General features: G+C 41.7%; 1 protein-coding gene across 1 annotated transcript; it reads left to right on the top strand.

The window, feature by feature from the left end:
• Positions 1-75: 75 nt before the first annotated feature.
• LOC145357146 (titin-like) lies at positions 76-25804 on the top strand. The gene is made up of 15 exons (XM_080210302.1): positions 76-220; positions 4257-4565; positions 5768-6091; positions 6724-7032; positions 8537-8860; positions 9527-9835; positions 11205-11528; positions 12195-12503; positions 13751-14074; positions 14743-15051; positions 16201-16515; positions 17184-17492; positions 18730-19053; positions 21359-21437; positions 25687-25804. The coding sequence occupies exons 1-15, from the start codon at positions 76-78 to the stop codon at positions 25694-25696; spliced, it is 4023 nt and encodes a 1340-aa protein (XP_080066428.1). The 3' UTR covers positions 25697-25804.
• The last annotated feature ends 1670 nt before the right edge of the window (positions 25805-27474 follow it).

The following is a 27474-nucleotide window of genomic DNA, read 5'->3' as shown; positions in this document are numbered from 1 at the left end:
TCACATGTGAAATATTGGAGTCGTCAGTGCTCTGTTTTGGTAAAATCAGACGATCCAGATGGACGGAGAGGGAGAATGTCGATCACAGATAACAAGACACAAGGATTATTTGTTGTTACTATGGAGGGTCTTCGCCCAGGAGATGCAGGATGGTACAGCTGTGGTATTGATAAGTCCGGCCTCCTTTCAATATTTCCTGTAAAGCTTCAAGTATCTGACGGTAAATTGTTCTCGGTGATTATCTTTATTAATCTCAACTGAAATGTAGATCGGTGTTTTATCTGGGAGGAGACATTGACAGCTCCGATGTCTGGAGGCTCCGCGGCAGTGCAGAGTCTGGCAGCTAGAGGGCAGTTAGAACAATGATTATGTTGGAGGAATTGTAATTCAGAGGCTCAGAGTAATGATCCAGAGAGATGGGATCAGATTTATTGCACCTTGGACCTCGCGCTACTGAATAGCAAGTTGGCAATGACCCCACCCATGCTCCCAATGGGATAATAGACCTTGACCACTTCCCGAATACTCAACAGAGACTCACCAACAACTCACTTCTTCTCCTGTAGTAAATTCCTTCAGCTCATTAAACCTCCACACTCGGTTGAAGTCAGACTCCAGCGCTGAACATAGAACATAGAACACTACAGCACAAACAGGCCCTTCGGCCCACGAGTTGCGCCGATCATATCAACACCTACCAATCCATAGACCTATCTATAACCCCCAATCCCATTAAATCCCCTATACTCATCCAGGAGTCTTTTAAAAAACCCCAGCGAGTTCGCCTCCACCACCACTGACGGCAGCCGATTCCATTCACTCACCACCCTCTGAGTGAAAAACTTACCCCTAACATCACTTCTGTACTTGCCTCCCCGCACCTTAAATCTGTGTCCTCTCGTAGCGACCATTTCAACCCGGGGAAATAGCCTCTGAGAATCCACCCTATCTATTCCTCTCAGCATTTTATAAACTTCTATCAGGTCGCCTCTCAACCTTCGTCTCTCCAGGGAAAAGAGTCCCAGCTCCCTCAACCTAACTTCATAAGGCATGCCTCCCAGTCCAGGCAACATCCTTGTAAATCTCCTCTGTACCCTTTCAATAGCTTCTACGTCCTACCTATAGTGAGGCGACCAGAACTGCGCACAGTACTCCAAATGAGGCCTGACAAGGGTCTTATAAAGTTGCAGCATTACCTCCCGATTCCTAAACTCAATCCCTCGATTAATGAAGGCCAGTTCAAAAACAAAAGGACTCAGTACAAAAAGAGCAGTTTAAGCCAGTATCCCCAATTAACTATTTCAGTTGCTGCCAGCTGATAGCTTTTATCTCCCAGCTGATGCTCTCTGGATGATGCTTATGCTAGAAATTTACTTCCATGCCTGATATGGTATGGGAGCGGGTGTGGGGCAAACAACAGTGATGTCTGTTGACATTGGGTGGGATTTTCCAGTCTCGCTTGTTCGAGGCCACAAAACCTTTCCGTAGACTTTAACGGTACTCACACTTAAATGTTGAATGGTACTTACTGTTGAATGGTAAATGCAAATACAAACAATGGCTGGAATTCACAAAACTTGTCTGCAGCTGGAATTATCCAGTCCTGCTGCTGTCAATGGAGATTTGGCTGAGTGCCAAATTCCCTATTCTAACTGGCAGTGGGGGCGGGTCGCTCAATATCGGAGAATTCAGGTCAAGATTAGATTTTAGGGAAGATGTTTAAATCTACGTTATATCAGCAAACATACACAGTCTATCTCAGATCACACTCCAATGCTATCATGAATATCTGCTGTCCGTGAGAGCAATCAATAGATATTTCCTGCATTCGGCCAAGTTCCCACGGTCATCGCTCTCATAAGAACATAAGAAATAGGAGCAGGAGTAGGCCATCTAGCCCTTCGAGCCTGTCCCGCCATTCAACAAGATCATGGCTGATCTGAAGTGGCTCAGTTCCACTTTCCCGCTTTCTCCCCATAACCCTTTATCCCCTTGCCTACCAAAAACCTATCTACCCACGTCTCAAATATATTTAGCGAGGTAGCGTCCACCACTTCAACGGGCAGAGAATTCCAGAGATTCACCACCCTTTGAGTGAAGAAGTTCCTCCTCAACTCTGTTCTAAACTGCCCTCCCCTTATCTTGAGGCTGTGCCCTCTAGTCCTGCTGTCCTTTCTGAGCGGGAAGAACCTCTCCACCTCTACCCTATCCATTCCTTTCATCATCTTATATGTCTCAATGAGATCTCCCCTCATCCTTCTAAACTCTAACAGAAACAAGCCCAGTCAATTCAGCCTCTCCTCATAGCTCAACCCCCTCAACTCCAGTATCAGCCTAATGAACCTCCTCTGCACTCCCTCCAAGGCCAAAATATCCTTGCGCAAGTGCGGCGACCAAAACTGCACACAGTACTCCAGCTGTGGCCTCACCAGTGCCCTGTACAGTTGCAGCAAGACCTCCCTACTTTTATATTCAATCCCCCTCGCTATGAAGGCCAGCATCCCATTCGCCTTCCTGACCACCTGCTGCACCTGCCGGCTGGGTTTTTGCGACTCATGCACAAGGACTCCCAGGTCCCTCTGCACCGTCACCTGCTGCAGATTTTCACCCTGTAAATAATAGTCCTTCCTACTATTATTCCTACCAAAGTGGATAACCTCACTCTTGCCAACATTGTATTCCATCTGCCAGGTCCTCGCCCACTCTCTCTCTCTCTAACAGTTTCCCTTCCTCCTCACATCCTGAGTGAGGTGGAGAAATATTGGGAATATGAAACTCTGCAATTTTTGGTCATTCTGAAGTTAAATCATTTAAAGTTTAAAGTTAAAAAAGTTAAAGCTTTTTTCTTACTCAGTATCACAAGTAGGCTGACGTTAATACTGCAATGAAGCTACTGTGAAAATCCTTTCATGATTGTCTTTTGCCCACAGAACCTGTATCTGTTCCTGTGCTTGGATTTTTATCACCACCAAATGCCTCATGTTCTGGGGGCTCAGTGTCCATCTCCTGTGAGTCTGTCCAGGGATCACTTCCCATTCAGTACACATGGTATGAAAAGACCCCGTCTGAAGATTCAAAGATCTCTGACACCAATAAACTGGATCTACATTGTCAATCCTTCACACAGCAATATCATCAATATTACTGCACAGCCTCAAATAACCAGGGAGACAAATCCAGTGAAATGGTTACAGCGTCAGTGATCTACATTTCAGAGAATGACTGCAGTTATTTAACACAAATCAGCAACATTGGTAAGTATCACATTAACCTTCAAAAATTTCAACTAATTTTTAAATTAATGTCTGTCTGAATCGCTCACAGCTTTAGATCTATTGGTCGTTCAAAGCAATTTTAATAAAAATAGAACTGCATTTATTTTTCACTTTTCACAACTAGAGGACAGTTTTAAAGTCCGTTTTGGTCAATGTTGGAACTGATTCAGAGCCATTGTTGTGAAGTAGGAAGCTCAGCGCCATAGACCGTAGAACCCCACAGTGCAGAAAGAGGTCCTTTGGCCCATCGAGCCTGCACCGACCACAATCCCACCCCCATATCTCTACATATTTTACCCTCTAATCCCTCTAACCTACACATCTCAGGACAGTAAGGTGCAATTTCTAGCATGGCCAATCAACCTAACCTGCACATATTTGGACTGTAGGAGGAAACCGGAGTACCCACAGGAAACCCACGCAGACACAAGGAGAATGTGCAAGCTCCACACAGGCAGTGACCTGAGCTGGGAATTGAACCAAGGGTCCTGGAGCTGTGAAGCAACAGTGCTAACCACTGTGCTCCCGTGCCACCAATTTATAAGCAATAAGCTCCCTGAAAAAGCAATGTGATCATGAGCAGACAATCTGCTGTCTGACAATTGCTGCTTGAGGATACAATAACTCCAAGAGCTAGATGTGAAGGAACTGTGCTTTCATTGTACAAAATGAAAATAAACAATAACCACATGCCTGTGGTGAACACAAGAGATCCCAACCAGGACTAACAGATTAATGGAACCTCTCAAGGTCTTGCTTTATAAAGAGCTGAGTGTACAATCTCAATATGGTTGTCTAATTATCAATCCGTGGGGAGAAAATGTTCAATGATCCCAACGATCTCAAACAAGGAAGTATTTAATTGCATTAGAAGATGTATTGCAGAGATTTCTCTGAACACAGTGGCAAATCCTATTGAAATATATCTGTTTGTGTTAAACAATTATTTTCAGTTCAATTTTTGACCTGTTGTCTTTTTAGCTCCTAGTGCATTGCAGGCAAAAAATAATGTAACAGGAGTTTTGGGAAGAGCGATCACTATCGATTGTCACTATGACAAATTGTCCCAGTCACATGTGAAATATTGGAGTCGTCAGTGCACTGTTTTGGTAAAATCAGACGATCCAGATGGACGGCGAGGGAGAATGTCGATCACAGATAACAAGACACAAGGATTATTTGTTGTTACTATGGAGGATCTTCGCCCAGGAGATGCAGGATGGTACAGCTGTGGTATTGATAAGCCCGGCCTCCTTTTAATATTTCCTGTAAAGCTTCAAATATCTGACGGTAAATTGTTCTCAGTGATTATCTTCATTACTCTTGACTGAAATGACTGATTGGTGCTTTATCTGGGAGGAGACATTGACAGCTCTGATATCTGGAGGCTCTGCGGCAGTGCAGAGTCTGGCAGCTAGAGGGCAGTTAGAACAATGATTATGTTGGAGGAATTGTAACTCAGAGGCTCAGGATAATGATCCAGAGAGATGGGGTCATATCTGTTGCACCATGGACCACGCTCTCTCCTGGTTAACAATTTGGCAAAGTCCCCACCCATGCTCCCGTTGCTTCGTTAATGAACCTTGGCCACTTCTTCTCCTGTAGTAAATTCCTTCAGCTCATTAAACCTTCACACTCGGTTGAAGTCAGACTCCATTGTTGAGTTCAAAAACAAAGGGACTCAGAACAAAAAGAACATTTCAAGCCAGTTTCCCCAATTCACTATTTCAGTTGCTGCCAACTGATAGCTTCTATCTCGGGCTGATGCCCTCAGGAGGATACTTGCTGCATTGCCCGCCGTGGTATCAGAGTGGGTGTGGGACTGAGAAAGGAAATGTCTGTTGACCTTGGGCGGAATTTTCCAGTCTCGCTCGTTTGAGGCCAAAAAACTTCACCCTAGACTTGAAATAGTAATCACACTTAAATGTTGAATGATACTTACTGTTGAATGTTAATATGATTACAAACAATGGCTGGTATTCACCAAACTCATCCGCAGCTGGAATTATCCAGTCCCGCTGCTGTCAGTGGAGATTTGGCTGAGCGCCAAATTCCCTATTCTAACTGGCAGCGGGGGCGGATCTCTCGATATCGGTGAATTCAGGTTAAGATTAGATTTTAGGAAGATATTTAAGTCTCCATTACCTCAGCAAACATACACAGTCTATCTCAGATCACACTCCAGTGCTTGTCACTAACTAATCTGCTATCATGAATGTCTGCTGTTTGTGAGAGAAATCAATAGATACTACCTGCATTCGCCAAGCTCCCACTGCCACCTCTCTCTCTCTCTAACACTTTCTCTTCCTCCTCACATGTTGGGTGAGGTGGACAAATACTGGAAATATGTGACTATTTAATTTTTTGGACAAGTTTAAAGTTTCAAACTTGAAAGTTAAATCTTTACTTAACTTGTGTCACAAGTAGGTGTACATTAACACTGCAATGAACATACTGTGAAAATTCGTTAGTGATTGTCTTTTTCCCCACAGAACCCGTGTCTGTTCCTGAACTGAAATTTCTATCACCAGCAAATGCCTCATGTTCTGGGGGCTCAGTGTCCGTCTCCTGTGAGTCTGTCCAGGGATCACTTCCCATTCAGTACACGTGGTATGAAAAGACCCCGTCTGAAGATTCAAAGATCTCTGACACCAATAAACTGGATCTACATTGTCAATCCTTCACACAGCAACATCATCACTATTACTGCACAGCCTCAAATAACCAGGGAGACAAATCCAGTGAAATGGTTACAGTGTCAGTGATCCACATTTCAGAGAACGATTGCAGTTATTTAACACAAATCAGCAACATTGGTAAATATCACTTTATGCCTCAAAAAATTCAACTAATTTTTAAATCAATGTCTGTCTGAATTGCTCACGGGTTTAGTTCTACTGGTCGTTCAAATTAATTGTAATAGAATTGAATTGGATTTATTTTTCTCTTTTCACAACTTCATGCTAATTTTAAAGTCCATTCTGGTCAATGCTGGAACTGATTCAGAGCCTTTGTTGTGATGTAGGAAGCTCAGCACCAATTTATAATAAATGAGCTCCCTCAAAAGCAATGTGATCATGAGCAGACAATCTGCTGTCTGAGAATTGCTGTTTGAGAATATAATAACTTTTATTGTACAAAATGAAAATAAAAAATAACCACACGCCTGCGTGAATACAACAGATCCCAACCAGGACTAAAAGATTAATGGAACCCCTCAAGGTCTTGCTTTGTAAAGGGCAAAGTATACAACATCAAAATAGTTGTTTAATTTCAATCCACGGGGGAGTACATTTTCAATGAACCCAACGATCTCAAATAAGGAACTATTCAATTACATTAGAAGATGTTTTGCAGACATTTCTCTGAAACAGTGGTAAATCCCATTGAAATATATCTGTATTGAACAATTATTTTCAGTTCAATTTTTGACCTGTTGTCTTTTCAGCTCCGAGTGCACTGTGGGCAAAAGATAATGTAACAGGAGTTTTGGGAAGAGCGATCACTATCGATTGTCACTATGACAAATTGTCCCAGCCACATGTGAAATATTGGAGTCGTCAGTGCTCTGTTTTGGTAAAATCAGACGATCCAGATGGACGGCGAGGGAGAATGTCGATCACAGATAACAAGGCACAAGGATTATTTGTTGTTACTATGGAGGATCTTCACTCAGGAGATGCAGGATGGTACAGCTGTGGTATTGATAAGTCCGGCCTCCTTTCAATATTTCCTGTAAAGCTACAAATATCTGACGGTAAATTGTTCTCAGTGATTATCTTTATTAATCTTGACTGAAATGACCGATCGGTGTTTATCTGGGAGGAGACATTGACAGCTCCGATGCCTGGATGCTCCGCGGCAGTGCAGAGTCTGGCAGCTAGAGGGCAGTTAGAACAATGATTATGTTGGAGGAATTGTAATGATGTGGAGATCCAGTGATGGACTGGGATAAACACAGTAAAAAGTCTCACAACACCAGTTTAAAGTCCAACCAGTTTATTTGGTAGTAAACCCACAACATTTTTGAAACACTGTTCCTTAGTCAGGTGTGTGGAAGGTTCCACATACCTGACGAAGGAACAGTGTTTCTGAAAGCTTATGATTTTACTATCAAATAAACTGGTTGGAATTTAAAATGGTGTTCTGAGACATTTTACAGAGGAATAGTAATTCAGAGGCTCAGAGTAATGACCCAGAGAGATGGGGTCAGATTTATTGCACCTTGGACCACACTCTCCTGGTTAACAAATTGTCAAGGACCTCATCCATGCTTCTGACGCCTGGAGAATAGACCTTGACCACTTTGCGAATATTCACCAGATAGTCACCAACTCCTCAGTTGTTCTCCTGCAGTAAATTCCTTCAGCTCATTAAACCTCCACACTCGGTTGAAGTCAGACTCCAGCGCTGAGTTCAAAACAAAGGGTCTCAGTACAAAAAGAGCAGTTCAAGCCAGTTTCCCCAATTAACTATTTCACTTGCTGCCAGCTGATAGCTTCTATCTCCCAGCTGATGCCCTCTGGATGATACTTACATCAGAATTTTACTGCCTTGCCCGCTGTGGTATCGGAGTGGGTGTGGGGCAGACAACAGAAATGTCTGTTGACCATAGCTGAGATTTTCCACTCTCGCTCTTTGAGACCATAAAGCCCCACTCTAGTCTTTAACAGTACTCACACTTAAATGTTCAATGTTACTTACCATTGAACGTTAACACAAATACAAACAATAGCTGGAATTCACAAAACTCGTTCACAGCTGACATTATCCATTCCTGCTGCTGTGAATGGAGATTTGGTTGAGCGCCAAATTCCCTATTCCAACTGGCAGCGCGGGAGAATCGCTCGATATCGGAGAGTTCAGGTTAAGATTAGATTTTAGGAAAGAGATTTTATTCTCCGTTCTCTCAGCAAACATCCACAGTTTATCTCAGGTCACACTCCGATGCTTGTTGCTAACTAATCTGCTATCATGAATATCTGGTGTCCGTGAGAGCAATCAATAGATACTACCTCAATTTGGCCAAGCTCCCAGTGCTATCTCTCTTTCTCTCAAACACTTTCCTTTCCTCCTCACATCCTGGGTGAGGTGGAGAAATATTGGTAATATGAAACTATTTAATTTTTTGCTCATTCGCAAGTTTAAAGTTTTAAAGTTGAAAGTTCAATCTTTATTTCGTTTGAGTGACAAGTAGGTGTACATTAACACTGCAATGAAATTATTGTGAAAACCCGTTAATGATTGTCTTTTTCCCACAGAACCCGTGTCTATCCCTGAAATTGAATTTTTATCACCACCAAATGCCTCATGTTCTGGGGGCTCAGTGTCCGTCTTCTGTGAGTCTGTCCAGGGATCACTTCCCATTCAGTACACATGGTATGAAAAGTCCCCATCTGAAGATTCAAAGATCTCCGACACCAATAAACTGGATCTACATTGTCAACGCTTCACACAGCAACATCATCAATATTACTGCACAGCCTCAAATAACCAGGGAGAGAAATCCAGTGAAATGGTTACAGTGTCAGTGATCCACATTTCAGAGAATGATTGCAGTTATTTAACACAAATCAGCAACATTGGTAAATATCAATTTAATCCTGAAAAAATTCAACTAATTTTTACATTAATGTCTGTCTGAATTGCTCACGGGTTTAGTTCTATTGGTCGTTCAAATTAATTTTAAGAGAATTGAATTGTAATTATTTTTCCCTTTTCAAAACTTCATGCTAGTTTTAAAGTCTGTCTGGTCAATGCTGGAACTGATTCAGAGCCTTTGTTGTGATGTAGGAAGCTCAGCACCAATTTATAAGGAATGAGCTCCCTCACATAGCAATGTGATCATGAGCAGACAATCTGCTGTTTGACAATTGCAGTTTGAGAATATAATAACTCTGGGAGCTGTGTGTGAAGAAGCCATGTTTTTATTGTACAAAATGAAAATTAACGATAACCACGCACCTGTGGCGAATGCCACAGATCCCAGCCAGGACAAAAAGATTAATGGAACCTCTCAAGGTCTTGCTTTATAAAGGGCTTAGTTTACAACATCAAAATAGTTGTATAATTATCAATCCACGGGGTTCACATTTTCAATGAACCCAATGATCTCAAACAAGGACGTATTCAATTTCATTAGAAGATGTATTGCAGAGATTTCTCTGAAACAGTGGTAAATCCCATTGAAATATATCTATTTGTATTGAACAATTATTTTCAGTTCAATTTTTGACCTGTTGTCTTTTCAGCTCCGAGTGCACTGTGGGCAAAAGATAATGTAACAGGAGTTTTGGGAAGAGCGATCACTATCGATTGTCACTATGACAAATTGTCCCAGCCACATGCGAAATATTGGAGTCGCCAGTGTTCTGTTTTGGTAAAATCAGATGATCCAGATGGACGGAGAGGGAGAATGTCGATCACAGATAACAAGACACAAGGATTATTTGTTGTTACGATGGAGGATCTTCACTCAGGAGATGCAGGATGGTACAGCTGTGGTATTGATAAGCCCGGCCTCCTTTCAATATTTCCTGTGAAGCTACAAATATCTGACGGTAAATTGTTCTCATGATTATCTTTATTAATCTCGACTGAAATGTCTGTTCGGTGTTTTTCTGGGAGGAGACATTGACAGATCCGATGTCTGGAAGCTCCGTGGCAGTGCAGGGTCTGGCAGCTGGAGGGCAGTTAGAACAATGATTATGTTGGAGGAATTGTAATGATGTGGAGAAACTTCCACATACCTGATGAAGGAAGAGTGTTCCTGAAAGCTTATGATTTTACTATCAAATAAACTGGTTGGAATTTAAAATGGTGTTCTGAGACATTTTACAGAGGAATTGTAATTCAGAGGCTCAGAGTAATGATCCAGAGAGATGGGGTCAGATTTATTGCACCTTGGACCACACTCTCCTGATTAACAAATTATCAAGGACCTCATCCATGCTTCCGACGCCTGGAGAATAGACCTTGACCACTTCCCGAATATTCACTAGATAGTCACCAACTCCTCAGTTATTGTCCTGTTGTAAATTCCTTCAGCTCATTAAACCTCCACGCTCGGTTGAAGTCAGACTCCAGTGCTGAGTTCAAAAACAAAGGGACTCAGTACAAAAAGAGCAGTTCAAGCCAGTTTCCCCAATTAATGAGAAGCTGATAGCTTCTATCTCCCAGCTGATGCCCTCTGGATGATACTTACATCGGAATTTTACTGCCTTGCCTGCCATAGTATTGGAGTGGGTGTGGGGCAGAAAACAGGAATGTCTGTTGACCATAGCTGAGATTTTCCGGTCTCGCTCTTTGAGACCATAAAACCCCACCCTAGGCTTGAAATAGTACTCACACTTAAATGTTCAATGTCACTTACCGTTGAACGTTAACACAAATACAAACAATAGCTGGAATTCACAAAACTCTTTTGCAGCTGACATTATCCAGTCCCGCTGCTGTGAATGGAGATTTGGTTGAGCGCCAAATTCCCTATTCCAACTGGCAGCGGTAGAGAATCGCTCGATATCGGAGAATTCAGGTTAAGATTCGATTTTAAGGAAGATATTTAAGTCTCCGTTCTCTCAGCAAACATCCACAGTTTATCTCAGGTCACACTCCAATGCTTGTTGCTAACTAATCTGCTATCATGAATATCTGCTGTCCGTGAGAGCAATCAATAGATACTACCTGAATTTGGCCAAATTTCCACTGCCATCTCTCTTTCTCTCTAACACTTTCCCCTCCTCCTCACATCCTGGGTGAGGTGGAGAAATATTGGTAAAATGAAACTATTTAATTTTTTGACAATTCTAAAGTTTAAAGTTTTAAAGTTGAAACTTCAATCTTTATTTCATTTGAGTGACAAGTAGGTGTACATTAACACTGCAATGAAATTATTGTGAAAACCAGTTAATGATTGTCTTTTTCCCACAGAACCCGTGTCTGTTCCTGAACTTGAATTTTTATCACCAGCAAATGCCTCATGTTCTGGGGGCTCAGTGTCCGTCTCCTGTGAGTCTGTCCAGGGATCACTTCCCACTGAGTACACATGGTATGAAAAGACCCCATCTGAAGATTCAAAGATCTCTGACACCAATAAACTGGATCTACATTGTCAATCCTTCACACAGCAACATCATCGATATTACTGCACAGCCTCAAATAACCAGGGAGAGAAATCCAGTGAAATGGTTACAGTGTCAGTGATCCACATTTCAGAGAATGATTGCAGTTATTTAACACAAATCAGCAGCATTGGTAAATATCAATTTAATCCTGAAAAAATTCAACTAATTTTTAGATTATGTCTGTCTGAATTGCTCATGGGTTTAGTTCTATTGGTCGTTCAAATTAACTTTAATAGAATAGAATTATATTTATTTTTCACTTTTCACAACTTCATGCCAGTTTTAAAGTCCATTCTGGTCAATGCTGGAACTGATTCAGAGCCTTTGTTGTGATGTAGGAAGCTCAGCGCCAATTTATAATAAATGAGTTCCCTCAAAGAGCAATGTGATCATGAGCAGACAATCTGCTGTCTGAGAATTGCTGTTTGAGAATATAATAACTCCAGGAGCTGGATGTGAAGGAACTGTTCTTTTATTGTACAAAATGAAAATAAAAAATAATCACACACCTGTGGTGAATACAGCAGATCCCAGCCAGGACTAAAAGATTAATGGAACCTCTCAAGGTCTTTCTTTATAAAGGGCTTAGTATACAACATCAAAACAGTTGCTTAATTATCAATCTGCGGGGAGCACATTTTCAATGAACCCAACAATCTCAAACAAGGAAGTATTCAATTGCATTAGAAGATGTATTGCAGAAATTTCTCTGAAACAGTGTTAAATCCCATTGAAATGTATCTGTTTGTATTGAACAATTATTTTCAGTTCAATTTTTGACCTGTTGTCTTTTCAGCTCCGAGTGCATTGTGGGCAAAAAATAATGTAACAGGAGTTTTGGGAAGAGCGATCACTATCGATTGTCACTATGACAAATTGTCCCAGTCACATGTGAAATATTGGAGTCATCAGTGCTCTGTTTTGGTAAAATCAGACGATCCAGATGGACAGAGAGGGAGAATGTCGATCACAGATAACAAGACACGAGGATTATTTGTTGTTACGATGGAGGATCTTCGCTCAAGAGATGCAGGATGGTACAGCTGTGGTATTAATAAGTCCGGCCTCCTTTCAATATTTCCTGTGAAACTACAAATATCTGACGGTAAATTGTTCTCAGTGATTATCTTTATTACTCTCAATATGCCTGATTGGTGCTTTATCTGGAAGGAGACATTGACAGTTCCGATATCTGGAGGCTCCATGGCAGTGCAGATTCTGGCAGCTAGAGGGCAGTTCGAACAATTATTATGTTGGAGGAATTGTAATTCAGAGGCTCAGAGTAATGACCCAGAGAGATGGGGTCAGATTTACTGCACCTTGAGCCACACTGCCCTGGTTAACAAGTTGACAAGGGCCCCTCTCATGGTCCCAATGCCTGGAGAATAGACCTTGACCACTTCCTGAAAACTCACCAGATACACCAACAGCTCACTTCTTCCCCTGTGGTAAATTCCTTCAGCTCATTAAACCTTTCTACTCAGTTGAAGTCAGACTCCAGCGCTGAGTTCAAAAACAAAGGAACTGAGTTCAAAACGAGCAATTCAAGCCAGTTTCCCCAATTAACTATTTCAGTTGCTGCCAGCTGATAGCTTCTATCTCCCAAATCATGTCCTTTGGATGATACTTACGTCGGAATTTTACTGCCTTGCCCCTCGTGATATCAGAGCGGGTGTGCGGCAGACAACAGAAATGCCTGTTGTCTTTGGGCGGGAATTTCCAGTCGGGATGTTTGAGGCCATAAAAGCCCACCCTAGACTTTAACAGTACTCACACTTAAATGTTGAATGGTACTCACTTTTGAATGTTAATACAAATCCAAAAATGGCTGGAATTCACAAAACTCGTCCACAGCTGGAATTATCCAGTCCCGCTGCTGCCAATGGAGATTTGGCTGAGCGCCAAATTCCCCATTCCAACTGGCAGCGGGGAAGGATCGCTCGATATTGGAGAATTCAGGTCAAGGTTAGATTTTAAGAAAGATATTTAAGTCTCCGTTCTCTCAGCAAACATCCACAGTTTATCTCAGGTCACATTCCAATGTTTGTTACTAACTAATCTGCTGTCATGAATATCTGCTGTCCGTGAGCAATCAATAGATACTACCTGCATTCAGCTAAGATTCCACTGCCCTCTCTCTTTCTCTCTAACACTTTCCCTTCCTCCTCAAATCCTGGGTGAGGTGGAGAGATATTGGTAATATGAAACTATGCAATTTTTTGTTCGATCTAAAGTTTAAATTTTTAAAGTTGAAAGTTCAATCTTTACTTAATTTGAGTCACAAGCAAACGTACATTAACGCTGCAATGATGTTACTGTGAATATCCATTAATGATTGTCTTTTTCCCACAGAACCCGTGTCTGTTCCTGAACTGAAATTTCTATCACCACCTAATGCCTCATGTTCTGGGGGCTCAGTGTCCGTCTCCTGTGAGTCTGTCCAGGGATCACTTCCCATTCAGTACAGATGGTATGAAAAGACCCTGTCTGAAGATTCAAAGATCTCCGACACCAATAAACTGGATCTACATTGTCAATCCTTCACACAGCAACATCATCAATATTACTGCACAGCCTCAAATAACCATGGAGAAAAATCCAGTGAAATGGTGACAGTGTCAGTGATTCACGTTTCGGAGAATGAGTGCAGTTATTTAACACAAATCAGCAACATTGGTAATTATCAGTTGAAGCTTCAAAATATTCAACTAATATTTAAATTAATATCTGTCTTAATTGCTCACGGGTTTAGTTCTATTGGTCATTCAAAGCAATTTTCATAAAAATAGGAATGCATTTATTTTCACTTTTCACAAATTCAGGACAGTATTAAAGTCTGTTCTGGTCAATGCTGGAACTGATTCAGAGCCATTGTTGTGATGTAGGAAGCTCAGCAGCAATTTATGAGCAGTAAGCTCCCTCAAAGAAGAATGTGATCATGAGCAGACAATCTGCTGTCTGACAATTGCTGTTTGAGAATATCATAACTCCAGGAGCTAGATCGGAAAGAGCCGTGCTTTAATTGTACAAGATAAAAATAAACAGGAACCCCACACCTGTGATGAACAAAACTGATCCCAACCAGGACTAAAAGATTAATGGAACCTCTCGAGGTCTTGCTTTATATAGGGCTTAGTGTACAATCTTAATATTGTTGTCTAATTATCAATCCGTGGGGAGAACATGTTCAATGATCCCAATGATCTCAAACAAGGAAGCCTTGAATTGCACCAGAAGGTGTATTGCAGAGATTTCTCAGAACACAGTAGCATATTCTATTGAAATATATCTGTTTGTATTAAACAATCATTTTCAGTTCAATTTTTGACCTGTTGTCTTTTCAGCTCCAAGTGCATTGCGGGCAAAAAATAATGTAACAGGAGTTTTGGGAAGAGCGATCACTATCGATTGTCACTATGACAAATTGTCCCAGTCACATGTGAAATATTGGAGTCGTCAGTGCTCTGTTTTGGTAAAATCAGATGATCCAGATGGACGGCGAGGGAGGATGTCGATCGCAGATAACAAGACACAAGGATTATTTGTTGTTACTATGGAGGATCTTCGCTCAGGAGATGCAGGATGGTACAGCTGTGGTATTGATAAGCCCGGCCTCCTTTCAATATTTCCTGTAAAGCTTCAAATATCTGATGGTAAATTATTCTTAGTGATTATCTTTATTACTCTCAACTGAAATGTCTGATCGGTGCTTTATGCTGGAGGAATTGTAATTCAGAGGCTCAGAGTAATGATCCAGAGAGATGGGGTCAGATTTATTTCACCTTGGACCATGCTCTCCTAGTTAAAAAAATTGACAAGGACCTCATCCATGTTCCCCATGCCTGGGTAATGGATCTTGATCACTTCCCGAATACTCAACAGATACCAACAGCTGACTTTTTACTCTGTAGTAAATTTCTTCATCTCATTAAACCTTCACACTCGGTTGGAGTTAGACTCCAGCGCTGAGTTCAAAAACAAAGGGACTCAGTACAAAAAGAGCAGTGCAAGCCAGTTTCCCCAATTAACTATTTCAGTTGCTGACAGCGGATAGCTTCTATCTCCCAGCTCATGTCGTTTGGATGATGCTTCTGTCAGAATTTTACTGCCTTGCCCGTCGTGGTATCAGAGCTGGTGTGGGGCAGACAACAGAAATGCCTGTTGACCTTGGGTGGGATTTTCCAGTCCCCTTGATTTGAGGCCATAAAACCCTGCCTTAGACTTGAGACAGTACTCACACTTAAATGTTGAATGGTACTTACTGTTGAATGTTAAATACAAACGCAAACAATGGCTGAAATTCACCAAACATGGTCGCAGCTGGAATTATCCAGTCCCGCTGCTGTGAGTGGGGATTTGCTGAGCGCCAAATTCCCTATTCCAACTGGCAGCGGGGGCGGTTCACTCGATATCGGAGAATTCAGGTCAAGAATAGATATCTAAGTCTCCGTTTTCTCAGCAAACATCCACAGTCTGTCTCAGGTGACACTCCAATGCTTGTAACTAACTAATCTGCTATCATGAATATCTGCTGTCTGTGAGAGAAATAAATAGATACTACCTGCATTTGGCCATGCTTCTACTGCCATCTCTCTCTCTCTAACACTTTCCCTTCCTCCTCACACCCTGGGTGAGGTGGAGAAATATTGGGAATATGAAACTATGTAATTTTTTGGTCATTTTCAAATTCAAACTTTTAAACTTTAAACTTAAACCTTTTTTAGTTAGTGTCACAAGTAGGTTTAAGTTAACACTGCAATGAAGTTACTGTGAAAATCCATTCATAATTTTTATTTCCACAGAACCCGTATCTGTTCCTGAACTTAGATTTCTATCACCACCAAATACCTGGGGCTCAGTGTCCGTCTCCTGTGAATCTGTCCAGGGATCACTTCCCATTCAGTACACATGGTATGAAAAGACCCCGTCTGAAGATTCAAAGATTTCTGACACCAATAAACTGGACCTACATTGTCAATCCTTCACACAGCAACATCATCAATATTACTGCACAGCCTCAAATAACCAGGGAGAAAAATCCAGTGAAATGGTTACAGTGTCAGTGATCCACATTTCAGAGAATGATTGCAGTTACGTGACACAATTCAGCAACAGTGGTAAATATCTCTTTAAGCTTCTGAAATTCAGTTAAGTTTTAAATTAATGTCTGTCTGAATTGCTCATGGGTTTAGTTCTAATGGTCGTTCAAAGCAATTTTTAATAAAAATAGAATTGCATTTATTTCTCACTTTTCACAACTTCAGGACAGTTTTAAAGCCTGTTCTGGTCAATGCTGGAACTGATTCAGAGCCTTTGTTGTGATGTAGGAAGCACAGTGCCAATTTATAATCAATGAGCTCCCTCAAAGTGCAAAGTGATCATGAGCAGACAATTTGCCGTTTGCAATTGCTGTTTGAGAATGCAGTAACTCCTGAAAGCGGATGTGAAGAAATGGTGCTTTTATTGAACAAAATGGAAATAAACAGTAACCACACGCCTGTGGTGAACATAACTAACCCCAACCAGGACTAAGAGATTAATGGTGCCTCTCAAGGTCTCGCTTTAAAAAGGACTTAGTGTGCAACCCCAGTATGGTTGTTTAATTATCAATCCACAGGGAGAACATATTCAATGAGCCCAATGATCTCAATCAAGGGAGTATTCAATTGCATTAGAAGATGTATTGGAGATATTTCTCTGAACACAGTGGTAAATCCTACTGAAACATATCTACTTGAATTAAACAATTATTTTCAGTTCAATTTTTGACCTGTTGTCTTTTCAGCTCTGAGTGCATTGTGGGCAAAAAATGAGGTAACAGGAGTTTTGGGAAGAGCGATCACTATCGATTGTCACTATGACAAATTGTCCCAGTCACATGTGAAATATTGGAGTCGTCGTTGCACTATTTTGATAAAATCAGACGATCCAGATGGACGGCGAGGGAGAGTGTCGATCACAGATAACAAGACACAAGGATTATTTGTTGTTACGATGGAGGATCTTCGCCCAGGAGATGCAGGATGGTACAGCTGTGGTATTGCTAAGTCCGGACTACTTTCAATATTTCCTGTCAAGCTACAAATATCTGACGGTATATTGTTCTCAGTGATTATCTTTATTACTCTCAACTGGAATGACTGATCAGTGCTTTATCAGGGAGGAGACATTGACAGCTCTGATATTCCAAGTGCAGTGCAGAGTCTGGCAGCTAGAGGGCAGTTAGAACAAATGATTATGTTGGAGGAATTGTAATTCAGAGGCTCAGAGTAACGATCCAGCGAGAGGGCGTCAGATTTATTTCACCTTGGACCATGCTCTCCTTGTTAACAATTTGGCAAGGACCCCATCCATGCTCCCGATACCTGGATAATAAAGCTTCACTACTTCCCGAATACTCACCAGATACTCACCAACAGCTCACTTCTTCTCCTGTAGTAAGTTCCTTCAGCTCATTAAACCTCCACAATCGGTTGAGGTCGGATTCTAGTGTTGAGTTCAAAAACAAAGGGACTCAGTACAAAAAGACCAATTCCAGCCAGTTTCCCCAATTAATGAGAAGCTGATAGCTTCTATCTCCCAGCTTATGTCCTTTGGATGATACTTACATCGGAATTTTACTGCCTTGCCTGCCATGGTATCAGAGCGGGTGTGGGGCAAACAATGGAAATGTCTGTTGACCTTGGGTAGGATTTTCCAGTCTCGCTCAGTCCAGGCGATAAAATCTACCCTTCAAACAGTACTCACACCTTAATGTTAGTGGGACTTACTGTTGAATGTTGAATACAAATACAAACAATAGCTGGAGTTCAGCAAAGCCATCCGCAGCTGGAATCCTCCAATCCTGCTGCTGCGAATGAAGGTTTGGCTGAGCGCCAAATTCCCTACTCCAACTGGCATCAGGGGCGGATCGCTCGATATCAGAGAATTCAGGTCAAGGTTAGATTTTAGGAAAGATATTTAAGTCTCCGTAACCTCAGCAAACATCTCAGGTCACACTCCTATGCTTGTTACTAACTAATCAGCTATCATGAATATCTGCTGTCCGTGAGAGCAATCAATAGATACTACCTGCATTCGGCCAAGCTCCCACTGCCATCTCTCTCTCTCTCTCTCTCTAACACTCTCCTTTCCTCTTTCCTCCTCACATCCTGGATGAGGTGTAGAAATATTGGTAATATGAAACTATTTAATTTTTTTGGTCATTCTAAAGCTTGATCATTTACAGATTAAAGTTAAAGCTTTTTCTACTTAGTGTCACAAGTAGGCCTACATTAAGACTACAATGAAGTTACTGTGAAAATCCTTTCATGATTGTCTTTTGCCCACAGAACCTGTATCTGTTCCTGAACTTGAATTTTTGTCACCACCAAATGCCTCATGTTCTGGGGGCTCAGTGTCCGTCTCCTGTGAGTCTGTCCAGGGATCACTTCCCATTCAGTACACATGGTATGAAAAGACCCAGTCTGAAGATTCAAAGATCTCTGACACCAATAAACTGGATCTACATTGTCAATCCTTCACACAGCAACATCATCATTATTACTGCACAGCCTCAAATAACCAGGGAGACAAATCCAGTGAAATGGTTACAGTGTCAGTGATCAACAGATCAGGAGAGAATTGCAGTTATGTGATACAGAACAACAGCGTTGGTAAGTGATAGTGTAAACATACCATGTGGTCAGTGAAATATTTATTGGTATTTGTCTATCCTGGTTGCTGGTTAGCTTCCTAATGTCTCTCTGAATGAGTTGTAACTGACAAAATTCACTCTTCTTTGTCCATCAACCACTCAGAGCAAAGTTACTGATAAAAACTTTGACTGAAAATATCAGGATCATAAGATATTCCCCAAACATGTGTAAACGTTGCTGTAATGCCATTAAAGTTAAATAGAACTTGACTGATAAGGTCTCCATTAACCATTCCTGTTCCCATTTCTTGGAGATCAAATTATGAAAAACAACCTTTAGCTGATGTCTCTTGCTTTAGGATGAATGGTAATGACAGAGAGTTAAAGATTTGATGTGAAATAATCGCATCTTAAGAGGTCCCATTTATAAAACAAAAGAATGTCTCACATTTATTTTCACAGTCACCTGACTTCTCAAAGCACTTTACAACCAATGAAATGCTTTTTGAAGCATTGTCACTGTTGTGAGGCAGGAAACACAGCAGCCAATTTGCACACAGCAAACTCAAAAGAATGAACTGAGAACTTGTTTTTGATTGAGGGATAAATATTGCCGGGTGATTTGGGATAATGCTCCTGCATTTCTTCAGGAGATCGAGTGTCACAGATCTTATACATCCATAGTTCCAAAGAATCCATAGAATTCTACAGTGCAGAAGATGACCATTTGGTGCATTGAGTTTCCGCCAACGATAATTGCACCCAGACCTTATCCCCATAACTCCATGCATTTACCCGAGTTAGTTCTCTCTGACATTAAGGGGCAATTTATCCTGGCTAATCCACCTAACCTGCACACTTTTGGATTATGGGAGGAAACCGGAGCATCTGAAGCCCATAGGCAAGGGGAGAACTTGCAAACTCCACACAGACAGTCACCCGAGGCCAGAATTGAACCCAGGTTGCTGGCACTGTGAGGCAGCAGTGCTAACCACTGTGCCACCATGCCACCCATAGAGCAGGAGATTGGGGACTCAGTTCAACATCCTATCCAAAAAGCAGCACCTCCAACAGTGCAGGACTTCCTCAGTACTGCGCAGGAGTGTCAGCTTTGCTTTTTGAGTCCTCGAGCAGGGCTTGAATACAGAACCTTGTGGTTGCAGACACAAGAGTGCTACCAACAGCTGACACCGGTTGAGAATCATTGCAATACAAAGAAATGATCTGCTAGATCTATTCAAAATTATTAGAGGCTTTGATTAGTTAAATTGAGATTAATTATTTCCAGTAGTAAGTGAGTGAATGCTCGAGAGAATACATTAAGGTCATCACAACAGGGACAGCAGGGGAAATTGGGAGAATTTTATTGATGCAAATGATTATTCGGGTATGGATTGCATTAGAACCTGGATCAATAATAGCTTTTAGAAGGGGAAGCAAAAAAGGAGCAGACATTTAGGAGGATTTGGGGAAAAGACACAACAATGGGAGTGTCGCTGCAGACCCGATGGGCCAAATGGCCACCTTATGCACTGCATAGATTGTATGATTCTAAATGGCAAATTCTTTCATAGCGATGGAGGGCAATGGACCAAATTTCCTTCTTTGCCGTAAAATTCTATCATCACAAAATGCTGCTCAAAATCTCAGAATTCCATGAATTATCCAGTGTTAACATAAACACTAACTATAGTTTGGAATTAATGAGGACTTGAACCTGTTTGAATATTTAATATTCAAATATATCAGTGTCAGAAGGGGTTCAGTTGGTAGCAACCTGATTTCTGAAACCAATGGGTTGTGAGTTCAAATTCTCCTTCTAAGAAAGGTGTTGATATCACTGTACAGCACGGAGATTGTGCTCTGCTGTTGACGGTACTATTGTCTGGTTGAACTGCTGACCCACACGTCCTTTGAGTTAAATGTAAATGATTGCACGGTCCTCTTCCAGGAGGAATAGGCAAATTTTCCTGGTGCCTTACAATCCCTCATAACATTTAAGAATTATTTAGATGTGCACTCGTGATGCCAAGGCACACAAAGCTATGGACCACGTGTTGGAAAATGGGATTAGAATAGTCAGGTGGTTTGGCTTTGAGTGGCATCGATGTGATGGGTGCTCCCTCCCTCACAGCACTGTGGATGGACCTACACCACAAGGACTGCAGCAGTTCAAGAGGCATCTCATGACCGTTGTCTCAAGGGCAATTAGGGATGGACAGTAATTGCTGGCCTAAACAGTGATACCCACATCCCAAGAAGAGACTCTCTTGTTTAACGGCAATGAAAATGAGACTGATCTGAATGTTGTTTCCTTGTTTCAGTCGGACCTAAAAATTCTTGTGAAGCTTTAACAGTATCACCAACACATTCCTCAATTCCAAACTCCAAACTTGCTGAAAGGTACGTTGTTTTTATTGTTGTTGTTTAAATTTCATGGCTTCTGTGTGAGTGATTAAATCCTCTTGAACAACTTCGGCACAAGGATGGATCTCATTTATTGTCCTGGGTCAGTCACAGAGCAGCAATCATTGTTGGATTGCCATTCCACTCAATGCTTTCCACCCTCGACTCAGCTCCACATTTCTTGTCTGATCTTCCGAGTCCAGATTTTCCAGATCTGTGGAGTGCAGTGCCCCTCGGAGAACTCCATCACAATTCTGTAGGACCACAAGTAGGTAGGGTGTAAGCTGGATAGGGAGACAGGTGTATCGATATGTTGGTAGTTGGAGGCAAGGGGGGTAGGTGGGTGAGAAGACAGATGAGCGAGGTCAGAAGTATGTGAGATGGGTGGGGTTGCAGATAGGTGAGGTGGTAGATTGAGAGGGTGGCAGTTGGTTGAGGTAGTAGGTTGATGAGGTAGCAGATGAATAGTGTGGTAACTGTGTCAGGTTGGCAGGGGTAGCCTGGTTTGGGGGTGAACTAGATTTGGACATTGGGTCATCAAATGGTGGGTGCAAGGGATATTCACAGAGAATATTGGATTGTCTCAGGTTGTGACTTTCACAAGGTCAAATGGGATAATTGGAGGTGTGGGGTGATAGTTGATATGTCAGGGAATTCATCAGCAGATTGGGGGAGTTCAGGGGTCAGTGTGATTATTCAGGGGTCAGTTCTGCGTCTAGTCAGAAATAAAACTTGATTCTTTCAGTCTAATATTTCCTGGGTAATTATCCAGGTAAGCCCCAATGAATTGTTTGAAGCTCTTATCCAGAGCTGAAGATTTTCACAGAGGGATCCAGGGAACAGCAGAATTGTCCACTGGAAGTTCCAATGTCCCAGGCAGTTCCCATGGAGGTCATCATGTTGGGTCATCTGCAGGGTCCTGACACACATCTTGGGTCATATGTCCAGTCTCTGATGATCCGGGATACTGTGCATCATTTTTCAATATCTCTCAGATCAGGAATATTGGCCGGATGTTGTTGTGTTCGCCTCATAATAAAGGTGTGAGTTTTAAAAAAGGTTGATTTGATGTGACGTCATTAGGGTGCGTACTCAGGCTGCTGTGTTACTGTCAATTTTGTGCTTGATGGAGTGCAGAGAGCAGCTCTTCATTAAAACCTGTTGTGTGTTTGCTTGAATCTACGTGTGCAAACCAAGTCTTTTCTTTTTCTGTTAAAACCCCCACAACACCTAACATAGTTGGGACATACAGACACAGTTGACAGAGACATACAGAAAGAGCAGATATTGATGTCCAATGTAAACACAGAGGTTACAATGGTGATGAGGAGAAAATACCAACTAAATATCAAAATGATGAAAAAGCTCGTGGAAATATGCAGCAGGTCACTTCTTCTCTGCAGAGAAAGCAGACATGGAGATCTCTAAAGAAATGGCCAATATTGGTCTGGTCAAAGTTCACTGCTGTTTCTGAGATATTGCTGTGTGCAAACTGGTTGCCACATCTCCCATATAACAACAGTGGTGGTTGTTTGAAAGTGCTCCCTGGGTTGTAAAGCTCTTTAGACCATTCAAAGGTCATGAAAAATGCTATATAATTTCAAAATCCACTTCCGTAAACAAATTGGCCAAGAATCAACAGTGGCAGGAAACAAAAGATGATTGTTGACAGCTGTTTTTGTGACTGGAAGGCTGTTTCCAAGGCTCAGTGCGAGGTCCCTTGCTTTTTTCTGGCACATATTAATGATTTAGACCTAAAGTGGGGAGAATTAACATGAAAATTACCCATGCGGTAGATCACGAGGAGGATTGTCATCGGCTGCAAAATGATCCCAATAGACTGGTCAGGCAGGCAGAAAAGTGGCAAATGGAATTGAATGCAGAGAAGTGTGAGGTGATGCACTTGAGCAGGTCAAACAAAGCAAACGGTTAGACAATAAATGGGAGGATACTGGGGGATGTAAAGGAAGTGAGAAACATTGGAGTGAATGTCCACATGTCCTTGAAGGTAGCAGGACAGATCGATAAAGTGGTTAAGACAGCACATGGAATCCTTTCATTTATTAGCCAAGGTGTGGAATATAAGGTCAGAAAGATAATGCTGGAACTAAATAAGATATTACTTAGGCCATAACTTGTATACAGTTCTAGTCACCTCATGACAGAAAGGATTTATCAGAGAGGAGGCTTCCAAGGATGTTGCCAGGACTGGAAAATTGCAGCCAAGAAGAAAAATTTGGTCAGCTGGGGTTGTTCAGCTCGGTTTAGTGGAGAATTGATTGAGATGTAGAGCATTGTAAAGGGCCCAGACAGAGTGGACAGGAAGGACCATTTACTTTTGCAGAGAGATCAGTGACGAGGGAGCATAAATTTAAAGAAATTGGTAGAAAGATTTGAGGAGAGATGAGGAAAAGTGTTTTCACCCAGAGGGCTGCAGTTTTCTGAAAGGGTGGTAGAAGCAGAAACACTCAACTCATTTCAAAGATGCCTGGATAATCTGCAGGGCAATGGACAAAATGTTGGACTTCACTTGGGAGGGCTGGTTTTTAGACACAACAGACATGATGGTCACTTTCCGTGCTGTAAACTTTCTATGATTGTAAAGTCCAACACTGCTCATTTCCTATTCTCTGTGTCACAGCCTGGTTTACATTGTGCTCGGGGCCATTCTTGTGGTGTTTGCTTTTTCTCTACATTTGTACTAGAGGCAAATTCTCTGGAATCATTTTATGTTCCAACCATTTTCTGAAGAATATAAAGAGAATCTAATTTGCTGCAGTCAACAAACATCTCTGATTCTGGTGTCCTGCACCTTCTAATATAGATGTGTTAAACAGGGAAGAATATTGAAGTTGTTACTGTTGTTCAGACACAACAAATAATCCTGTAATCTCTGGAGCAAGTGAAACTCGACATGGGTTTAGAATGATAGAGACCATAAGACAATAAAAGTAGGAACAGGAGTAGGCCATTCAGCCCATCAAGTCTTCTGTGCCATTCAATAGGATCATGGAGATTTGTATAAGACCAAGGGCAAGATTTGTTTGGCCAGGTACACTCCAAGACTGGAAGTTCCCGTCCCAGGTCAATGGATGTTTTAAATGGTCCGCCAAATTTTCCATCCCACCTGCTACGGTTCGCAATGTGGACATTTCTTTGCTTAGCTATGTGAGGGAAAACTTGCAGTGATCTTTCAGTATGACAGCCTAGTTTCCCAAGCTCCCAAAAATCTATTGATGTCTAACTTGAATGTACTGAATTGTGGAGCATTCACAGCTCTTTGCGATACAGAATTCCAAAGATACAGAACCTTCTGTAACCTCATCCAATCTCAGTAAATGGGTCTAAATTGTGCTTTGGGTCAGTGACAGATTTAAGACGGAGGTGGATAGATTGATGAGTGGTGAAGGGATCATAGGTTTTGGGGAAAAGGTGGGGGAATGGGGTTGAGAAACTAATCAGCTCTGATTGAATGGTGGAGCAGACTCGATGGGCTGAATGGACTAATTCTGCTCCAATATCATATGCTCTTATGGTCTTATGGACTCTGTCTTCTCAATTCTCCAGTCAGAGGAAACATTTTCTCATATGTGCCTGATGAAGTCAATTAAGAGTTTTAAAAATTTTTCAATGAGATCATCTCACATCCTGCTGAACAGCAGAGAATATCGGCTTGGTGTGGTCCCATTGGCCCTTTATTGCACAATCCTTCAGGGGCCATGTGACTGGACCATAACCAATAGAGTGCAAGTACAGAAGTCTTTCGAGCGCCTATCGGGAGTGAGAGCCTGCAGCCCCGGAGGTTGGAGGCTATTGATGAATCCAGGACATTGTTAGGGGTAGATCTGTATCATTGTGTCATTAAACCATTCATTGTATAGAGTTCATCCTAATCAATAGATCCTTTAGTTTGTAACTTAACCATATTGAGTCATCTCAGGTTATTTCACCTGGGCAACTCAGTCTCTCCTCAGAACACAATTTCCTTCATGGAAATCAGTGCAGTGAACTGAAGGTGGGTATGTCCTACCTGCAGCCAAAAACTTCAAACAGCATTCCAGGTACGGCCTCACCAATTCCCCATTTGTAACCCATCTGTAACAAAAATGACAACCCATATGCCGTTCTTTAAATGCAAAACGATGCGGGAGACATGCACCCTGCAGCTCATATTCAGTTGAGACATTCTAAGTACAACTATCATTCTGATTAAAGCCTTTTCAATGTTAACATTTTCATTTTTCAGATACAAATGACATTGGTCATGGAAGAGACAACGATAATCTTTATGACAATGAGGTGAGGAGATTCAGTATGAATTCTCTGACGAATGTCTGGGAATTTTCAAACCTGGATGATGTAGAATTTACAGTACTGAAACAGGCCATTCAGGCCAACTGGTCTATGCTGGATTTGATGCTCTACACAAGCCTCCTCCCATCCCTCTTTATCCAACCCGAACAGTATAAGCTTCTGTTCCTTTCACTCACATTTGCTTCTGTGGATTTGCCTTAAATGTATTGATGCTGTTTGACTGAACTACACCTTGGATTGGCTCCAATCTTTAATCTCATTGGATGGACACAAAGGGAGACAGACCTTGGCTTTACCGTCAGAAATGAGACCTCATTAATTATTTCATCCCAACTTTGGATTTGATGACATTTGTCAGTTTACGCTCTCGTATATTCTTGTAAAGTCTCAAGTATTACTGCCAAAACAGAACAAAAATTGAGAATAAGAAAATACTATCAAAAGCTAATGAGCCCACCTGTTCGGTGATGAGAGATTGGCCTTGCTGTAACTACATCCATTTAGTCTCTAAACTCTGGAATCCTCTCTGTCCAGTTCATCCCTTCATTATTCCTTTGAGGCATTCTTTAAAATATCTTTACCTTAAACCTTTGAAAGATTTTGGTCACCTTCATTAATATCTCCTTCCTTGCTTTAGTTTGAGTTTGTACTTGATTATGCTGCCATGGGTCTCGGGGCATTTTCCTATGTTGAAGGCTTCAAATAAATGTTCTTCTTGCCATTAAATATGGACATAGCTAATTCTAATTTAGGTTCGCTGCAGGTTGTACTGTGAGATAGTAATATGAAAGATGTTATCAGTCTGAAGGGGTTTGCATCATTGAATGCAGTCCTGTTCCCCTGTGAATTAATTACAGCACAGTTCACTGGGAAGCTGCTGTGAAGATGTTTCAGTGCAGTTCCCACAATTACAGATGGGCAGCACACACAAGCTGATCAAGTGACAGAGGGAGAGAACTCTGATAATCACAAGCCATAATGGCAGGCGTGGTTATTTAGATGATAGAATCATGTGGTCAAACCTCATTCGTAATGAATCATTATAATTAGACAAGCATATAGGTGGCGGCACTGTAGCAAAATGGTGAGCACTGCTTCTTCACAGCACCAGAGACCTGGGTTCAATTCCCGGCTTGGGCCACTGTCTGTATGGAGTTTGCACATTCTCCCCGCTTCTGTGTGGGTTTCCTCCAGGTGGTCCGACTTCCGCTCACATTATGAAAGATATGCTGGTCCTGTACATTGAACAGAACAGGCGCCGGACTGTGGAGACGAGGAGAATTTCGCAGTAACTTACTTGTGACAAACAAATAAACAAACTTAAAACTTTAAATACAGAGGATATACCTGGTTAACTATGTTCACCTGCCATAAATGAAATAGTCCGAACTATCTGCTGTAATTGGATGTTAATGATTTCTGAACAAACGTATACTTGTGATTGGTGTATGAGAATTATATGTAAAATATGCAAAGTTATAATAGTGCGTGCCCTGTACCAGTACGCCACCTTGTGGGGGGCAGACCTCCTCACTAAAGGGTGAGTAAAGGCTGGTTTATCTGGCCTGCCGAGGATGCGAGGTACAATCCCGCTGAATGGCAGCAAAATTCCTTTTCACATTCTGCCTTGGAAAATTAAAAATTGAAGGCTAGATTCAGCAAGCTGGATTTGTCTGATTAATGAACTGGTTGAGATCTTCAAGATTCAGGTCGAGATAAC

Source organism: Carcharhinus amblyrhynchos, chromosome 22, assembly GCF_965287045.1.
Source record: "Carcharhinus amblyrhynchos chromosome 22, sCarAmb.v2.hapA, whole genome shotgun sequence".
Classification (NCBI taxonomy): domain Eukaryota; kingdom Metazoa; phylum Chordata; class Chondrichthyes; order Carcharhiniformes; family Carcharhinidae; genus Carcharhinus; species Carcharhinus amblyrhynchos.
The sequence above is the reverse complement of the archived record's forward strand: the minus strand, read 5'-3'. Positions and strand labels throughout refer to the sequence as shown.